This window comes from Heteronotia binoei, chromosome 5, assembly GCF_032191835.1.
Source record: "Heteronotia binoei isolate CCM8104 ecotype False Entrance Well chromosome 5, APGP_CSIRO_Hbin_v1, whole genome shotgun sequence".
NCBI classification, from domain to species: Eukaryota; Metazoa; Chordata; class Lepidosauria; order Squamata; family Gekkonidae; genus Heteronotia; species Heteronotia binoei.
The window spans coordinates 32,484,624-32,491,972 of NC_083227.1; the positions used below are offsets into that span (position 1 = coordinate 32,484,624).

A 7,349-nucleotide genomic window follows, 5' to 3' on the forward strand; every position below is an offset into this window, starting at 1 on the left:
CCCTGGACTAAGAGCCCTGTAAGCTCTTGGATGATTGGCTACATCAGGGGTGTGTGGCCTAATATGCAAAAGAGTTTATGCTACAAAAAAAGCCCTGCCACATCTATGTTGAAAATACAATAGCAACAGATATGCTATGTGAGAGAAGTACCCTATGTTCCTAGATATAATATGTTCCTATATAGATATTCAGAATGTGTAAGAACTGCTACAACACTGTGGTGACATGGTTAGAGTGTCGGACTAAGATCTGGGAGACACAGGTTCAAATCTCCACTCTGCCCTGGAAGTATGCTGGGTGACCATTGGCTAGTCACACATGCTCAGTCTAATCTATTTTACAGCATTGTTGTGAAGATAAAATGGAGAGAAGAAGAATGTAAGCTGTTGCTTTGGGTCTCAGTTAGGGACTAAAGGCATTATATAAATGAAGTGAATCAAAAAAATCAAATAAGAAGAGGACAACCATGAGAGCAGATGCTTGATTGTGCAGAAGGGCTAAGTGTCTTCCTTCATAATCTTTATCCCCCGTTCTCACAGTTTCTTGGCCTCAGGATCTCATGGTCTCCCAACCCAGTTCTCAGGATCTCATGGTCTCCCAACCCAGTTTTGCACAAGGCACTGAAGGCGGCTCTGTCACCTTAAGGTGTTCCTACAATTCCACCTCTGAGTCAAAGATTGGCAGCTACTGGTGGGTGAAGAATCCGGGCCTAGTGGTCAAAAGCACCTCCCAGGAATTCATGGGGAGGGTGAACTGCACCTCAGATCAAGGCTTCCTCTTGGAGAAGAGGGCAGATATAGAGATACAGCATCTCAGACTTGATGACTCGGGGATGTATCAATGTGTGGTCAGCATTCATGGTCTACGGGAAACCTCAGGAAAGGGGACTGAACTTCAAGTGATGAAAAGAGGTGAGCAGATGAGAATTCAATATGCCCTGTTTTCATGGGAAGTCAAGAGAGGGTTTTAAAGGTGGGATCTGGAGAGTAATATTCTTTAGGTTGTTGGGAGATGTTTTCCTCCATTAACTGGAGTCCCTGAGAAGAGGCACCTACCTTTTGCTAGGGCACATCCACTCTTTTGAGTGTTCAGTCACTGGTGGTGTAGTGCCTTCAATTCACAGCCAACTTATGGTGACCCCATAAGGTTTTCAAAGCGAGAGGCAAACTAGTTCTGTTTGCCTCCTTCTGCATAGCAACCTTGGACTTCCTTGTTGGTCTCCCATCCATGTAACCAAGACCAATCTTGCTTAACTTCTGAGATTTGATGGGATCAGGCTAGCCTAGGCCATCCCTGTCAGGGTGTTCATTTACTACTACTACTACTACTACTACTGGTATATCCTAATAAGCAGTCCATGCTGGGTGGTTTCTTTCTGAGCTAGGAGGCCAGCAAGATGGCCACTCGATAGGTGGGATGAGGATGGGAAAGCTGGGAACGTCTATTGAGAGCCAGTCTGGTGTAGTGGTTAAGTGCGCGGCCTATTATCTGGGAGAACCGGGTTTGATTTCCCACTCTTCCACTTGCAGCTGCTGGAATGGCCTTGGGTCAGCCACAGCTATCATAGAGCTGTCCTTGAAAAGGCAGCTGCTGTGAAAAGCTCTTTCTGCCCTGCCTACCTCACAGGGTGTCTGTTGTGATGGTGAAGGTAAAAGAGATTGTGACTGCTCTGTTGTGAAGGTAAAGGAGATTGTGACTGTTCTGAGATGCTGAGATTCAGAGTTTAGGGCAGAATATAAATCCAGTATCATCTTCTTTTACCTAATTCGTTTACCTTCTTCTTTTACCTAATTCATTTAAAGTTATTCATTTACCTAATAACTTTTCTGTCCTCATTCTTATAGATTCTGGGGCTCAGGGCCTTGTGGTCTCTCAGCCCAGGTTTGCTCAAGGCATTGAAGGTGGTTCTGTCACCTTGCGCTGCTCCTACAACTCTGCCAATGAGCCGAAGGTTGGCAACTACCACTGGGTGAAGAATCAAAGCCTGTTGGTCAAAAATATCACCCCAGAATTCATGGGAAGGGTGAATGGCACGTCCGACCAGCACTTCCTCTTAGAGAGAAGAGCAGATATAGAGATACGGCATCTGAAACATAACGACTCAGGGATGTATCTATGTGTGGTGGGAATCCATGGTCTACAGGAGACCTCGGGAAATGGGACTGAGCTTCAAGTACTGGACAGAGAAGGTAATTGATATATGTGGATTTTTGTAGATGGCTTATCTCGTCACAGTGACTGAATTAACTGAGATCTGGGATACTCCAAGAGGATTTGTGGAGGATAAGTATCTATCAGTGGCTACTGGCCATGGTGGCTGAGGGGAACCTCCACATTTAAAGGCACTAATCCTCTGAATCCCAGAGCTAGGAGGCAACATCAGGGAAAGAACGTAAGAACATAAGAGAAGCCATGTTAGATCAGGCCAATGGCCCATCCAGTCCAACACTCTGTGTCACACAGTGGCTATATATATATATATATATATACACACACACACACACACACACACACTGTGGCTAATAGCCACTGATGGACCTCTGCTCCATATTTAGCCTCGTTGCCCTCTTCTCTAGAGGAACTAGTTGGCCACAGTGTGAGACAGGATGCTGGACTAGATGGACCACTGGTATGATCCAGCAGGGCTCTTCTTATGTATTAAGAGGTTTGTTGTGATCCCTTCATAAGGGCTTCCCAAACTCTCACAAGCGTCCTGCTCATAAGAGTCCAGCCATTATTTCAGTTATCTCCGTAACCACAGCAATCATCATCTAGGTTGCCAAGCAACCAAACAGGGTCAAGCTCTTGAGAGAAACAAATCAAAAAAGTGTTTGGGAAGCCCTATTGGGCACTTGTGGCATTTGTTTCTAGAGAGGGCTGAGAACAAGAAGGCACGAAGGATGCACTCTTATGGTTCTAACAGCAGAGGTGGTGAAGGTGGCAGTTAGCAGAAACCATGCTGGGAGTGGCCTCCCAATGTCTGCTGCTTGCAGGTTGCCTCCTAGATGCTGGCTGAATTGCTTTCATGGATTGTTAACAGACATTCTAACAGTAGAGAAGGAAGGACCAATTATACGCGTATTTCCAAGCATCTAAAGGCTGAGATGCCATTGTAAACCTGCCTTCCTGTATATCTGTCAGTTCAGAAACCCAGCTCAAGGACACTGAGAACTCTACAATAACAGAAAAAGAGTTTTCAGTGGCACATGCAAATTCAGTCATAGAATTTTGATAGCACAGCTAATGTGTGGGACATGGAACATTAATTTCAATAAGAAAGAAAGCTTCCCACAAAATCTAGAGTAGGACCCCCAAAATGTGGCACCCATAGGTGCCATGGTACCCAATTATACCTTTGCTGCCCAGCAAGGCTTTTGATCAGCTGTTGAGGATTTGATTGGCTATGCAGATTTAAAAACAAACAAACATTGCTTTGGCAGCAGCTACCACCGCAGCACAAGAATCTTTACAGTATGACTGAAGGTAGCCATTTTGTGGCAGCAGCCACTTTGTGGCTGGCTTTGCCTCCTGTAGCAGCCATTTGGGGTCAGCCATTTTGAGGCCGTGTCCACAATTTTGTGGCTTTCTGTATTCTTGTGCTTGGCGGGGGGGGGGGGGCACAGTGGAAGGGCTTCTAGCCCTACTGGTGGACCTCTTGGTGGCACTTGGGGTTTTTCTTGGCTACTGTGTGACACAGAGTGTTGGAATGGATAAGCCATTGGCCTGATCCAACATGGCTTCTCTTATGTTCTTATGTTCTTAATACTGTGCCAGTGTTCCAAAACTGCCCTCAGACTCAAAAAGGATGGGGATCCTGGTGTAGAGGCAGGAGGGTTGACAGTAGGGTTGCCCTGGCAGGAAAATTCAGGGGTGTGTGTGCGTGTGCAGGGACAAGAGATTTGGTGACATGCTGATGCATGACATCACTTCTAATGCGAAGATGGAAGTGTCTGTATCCCATTGGGGTGACTTGCTACGATTCATCAAAAATTCCGTGGGTCTTTTTGGTGAATCTCAGAGAATTAAGCCATAGAGTTTATGGTGAATCCTAGTGAGCTGCACAAATGCAATGGTATCACTTCCAATTTTGTATCTAGGGCTCTCAAGTTCCTGCTGGGGGCAGGGGATCCCCCAGTTTGCTGGGCCCCAACCCACTGGCAGGGAAGAAGCCACCAAGGGGATCCCCATCCCCCAAGAGCCTGTCACCACACAGCCCACTTATGTCACTCGGAAGTGATGTATCATGCTGGGCACGTTGCGTGGGACGCTCTAGGGATTCACTTGAAACGCTATGGTTTGGCATGGGAATGCTCTAGCAATTTCCCCAAATTGCTAGTGTGTCCCTGTGCCAAACCATAGAGTTTCAAGTGAATCCCTAGAGCATCCCATGCGATGTGTCTGGCACAATATGTCACTTCTGGGTAACATCATCACTCTGCACGTGCTGTGTGCACATGAGAAAAAGTCTCCTGCCAGCAGCTGCGGAGGACTTGGCAACCCTATTTGCACCAGAAGTGATATTGTGCATTGGTGCAATGCCAAATTGCCTTCCCCATATCCCCTCTACCACCCTCTTGGCAGCAGCAAGGAATGGGGGGGGGGGGCAGGCTGCAATGTGGCCTCCCTAACTGACAGAGAGGCAATTTGGGCAGGGGGTGAGGCTGCATGGTTGCACAGGACTTTGTGGCCTTTTGTGCCCTTTTAATTGAGATTCTGTAGCTTTATGACACCTTCTTAATATTTTCTTTGATGCTTTATCAGATCCCCCAACTCTGGGAAATGGACCAAATCTCTTCAATTCTGAAGCAGCGATGGCTTCTGCTTTCGTGGTATTTGCTGCTGGCTGCCTGCTATTTCTCTACTGTAAGAGGACACGAGGTGAGGATGGAGACTGAGAAGACCCAGTGGTTATCTCTTAATCTACACATGGCTGGGTCCCCAACATTTTTGAGCATGTGGGTTTATTTGGAATTCAGACACAGCATGGCGAGCCCAGCAGCAAAATGGCTGCCACAAAATGGCTGCTGCAGGAGGTGGAGCCAGTCACTGAATGATCACCACAACTTTAGTAATGCAATATGGATCCTTGTGCTGTGGTGGCAGCTGCTGACAAAACAACATTTTAAAAAATCTGCATCGCCAATCAAATCCTCCAATACTCAATCAGAAGCCTTACTGGGCAAAAATCCTATCTGGTCCCACCCACTTTCTAGAAACACTTGGTGAGCACCAGAAAAGGTGTTGACTGGCACCACATTGGGGACCCTGACTGTTATGTACTGAATTTACTGCTTTGCTGTAACAGCGTGGGCATCCGGGCAACTGCAGGAAATGCTGTTAATGCTGATAGATTTGAACTTGGAACAGCAACCAATGAGCAGTTTTGGCGTGAAACATGACTGCCATGATTTGGTGTGGGAATCGGTGTCTGTGTGTATATTTCTATTGCATGAATATAAGCGGGGTCTCGGCCCCGTCCTGCTGTCTTTTAGTATGTAGGAGAAATAAAGCATGTTCCGTGTTGAACTCTGCTGCATTGAACTCAGTTAATTAGCTAGTGGGGTGTTTAGGATGGTTTTTTGGTGGAGTGGCTGTGGCTCAGAAGCAAAGCATTTCCTTTACCTGCCAAAGGTTTGATGTTGTTGCTGGCATCTCCAGGTAAAAAGATGTGTTCGTAGTTGGTACGGAAGACCCTGAAAAGCCATTGCCTGTCACCATAGAGTCAGTACTATCTTTGAAAGACGAGTAGTCTGACTCAATTTCAAGGCAACGCTATATGCATATTTTCCCTTTTGGAGTACAGGTTCTCTTCTTCCGTTTTTGTTTGGCGATAGGGTTGCCAATCCCCAGGTGGGGGCAGGGGATCTCCCGGTTTGGAGGCCCTCCCCCTGCTTCAGGGTCATCAGAAAGCGGGGGGAGGGGAGAGAAATGTCTGCTGGGAACTCTATTATTCCCTATGGAGATTTATTTCCATAGAAAATCATGGAGAATTGATCTGCAGGTATCTGGGGCTCTGGGGGGCTGTTTTTTGGGGTAGAGGCACCAAATTTTCAGTATAGCATCTAGTGCCTCTCCCCAAAATACCCTCCACATTTCAAAAAGATTGGACCAGGGGGTCCAATTCTGTGAGCCCCAAAAGAAGGTGCCCCTATCCTTCATTATTTCCTAAGGAAGGAAGGCATTGAAAAGGTGTGCCGTCCTTTAAATGTGATGGCCAGAACTCCCTTTGGAGTTCAATTATGCTTGTCACAGCCTTGATCTTGGCTCCACCCCTAATGACTCCTGGCTCCACCCCCAAAGTCCCCAGATATTTCTTGAATTGGACTTGGCAACCCTATTTGGCGACGAGTATATATTTCATATCCACAAAGTTCTGGTCAGGTTCTGTGTTTCTTGGCCATGCTGATGTGTGACAAAGAAATTGAATTAAGTTGATTGGCTTTCAAATGATTGCAGAACACATTTGGATTGTTTTGCCCTATCTGATGAGAAAACTGATTAATCCACAGGTTGCCGAGCCAAAGCGTCCAGGTCGCAATGCCCACAGCAGGTAAGTGCTCGACTTGTGCCATAATCAGGGCTTAAATGTGCCCACACAATGAGAGGCAAAATCTTCACGCTTGAGTTCATTGAGGGCTTAGATTAATCAGTTAAAACTCTTTGCACTGATTAAAAAGGCACCCTTCCAGTTAATTAGGGATTAATCAGGCAATGCAGTTCTAAAAACAAGCTACTGGTTTTAAATGCAAGTTTTTAATAAGTGTGGATGGAATTAAATTTTAGAAAGAGCCGCGTCTTGAATTTTGCTTCAAAAGTGTTTTGACATTCAGACCTACCTTGTTCAGCTGTGACAGTCAGATATGAGTTCGTCCCCAGGTCTCTTTGGTTGGGTGGTGCCAAATGACTCGAATGACTGCCAAAGAGGCTGGCATCAGATTTCCTCCAAACTGCAAACGGGCAAAAAAAATGTAGCCAAACCAAACAAATCAGTCGGGATTGTTGCTAAGAGCTTCTTAGACAAACACTGAATGGCAAGATTTTAAAAAACAAAAACAAAATGCTGCATTTCTCGATGACAGATTTATATAATTTGTGACTTGTTTACTTATTTAAACAACTGCCTGCTGAGCGGAGTATCAGCACAGCAAGGGGGGCAGGCAGAGTAGAACTCATGCTGGGTGAAAATGCCCCCCTGCGAAGAACCAGCTGTGGGGTGTTAGGGTGGAATCTGGCAAAGCTTGAGGAACAGCAATAACGTGATTGACAAGAAATAGCCCATTGAAAATACTGGCTCCCTGTTTGTGACTAGGGCATGGGAGGTGATTAAAACCAAGCATCCTGAATTAGG

General features: G+C 46.1%; 1 protein-coding gene across 1 annotated transcript; it reads left to right on the forward strand.

The window, feature by feature from the left end:
* The first annotated feature begins 560 nt into the window (after positions 1-560).
* On the forward strand, positions 561-5,500 carry LOC132571917 (polymeric immunoglobulin receptor-like). The gene is made up of 4 exons (XM_060238708.1): positions 561-912; positions 1,846-2,190; positions 4,763-4,879; positions 5,307-5,500. Exons 1-4 carry the CDS (start codon positions 561-563, stop codon positions 5,498-5,500), a joined length of 1,008 nt encoding a protein of 335 aa, XP_060094691.1.
* The last annotated feature ends 1,849 nt before the right edge of the window (positions 5,501-7,349 follow it).

Coding starts and splice junctions, on each gene's coding strand:
- LOC132571917 (XM_060238708.1), top strand. CDS start 561: ATGGTCTCCCAACCCAGTTCTCAGGATCTCATGGTCTCCCAACCCAGT. Junction 913..1,845: donor ACTTCAAGTGATGAAAAGAG/GTGAGCAGATGA, acceptor TCATTCTTATAG/ATTCTGGGGCTCAGGGCCTT. Junction 4,880..5,306: donor CTACTGTAAGAGGACACGAG/GTGAGGATGGAG, acceptor TTGCTGTAACAG/CGTGGGCATCCGGGCAACTG.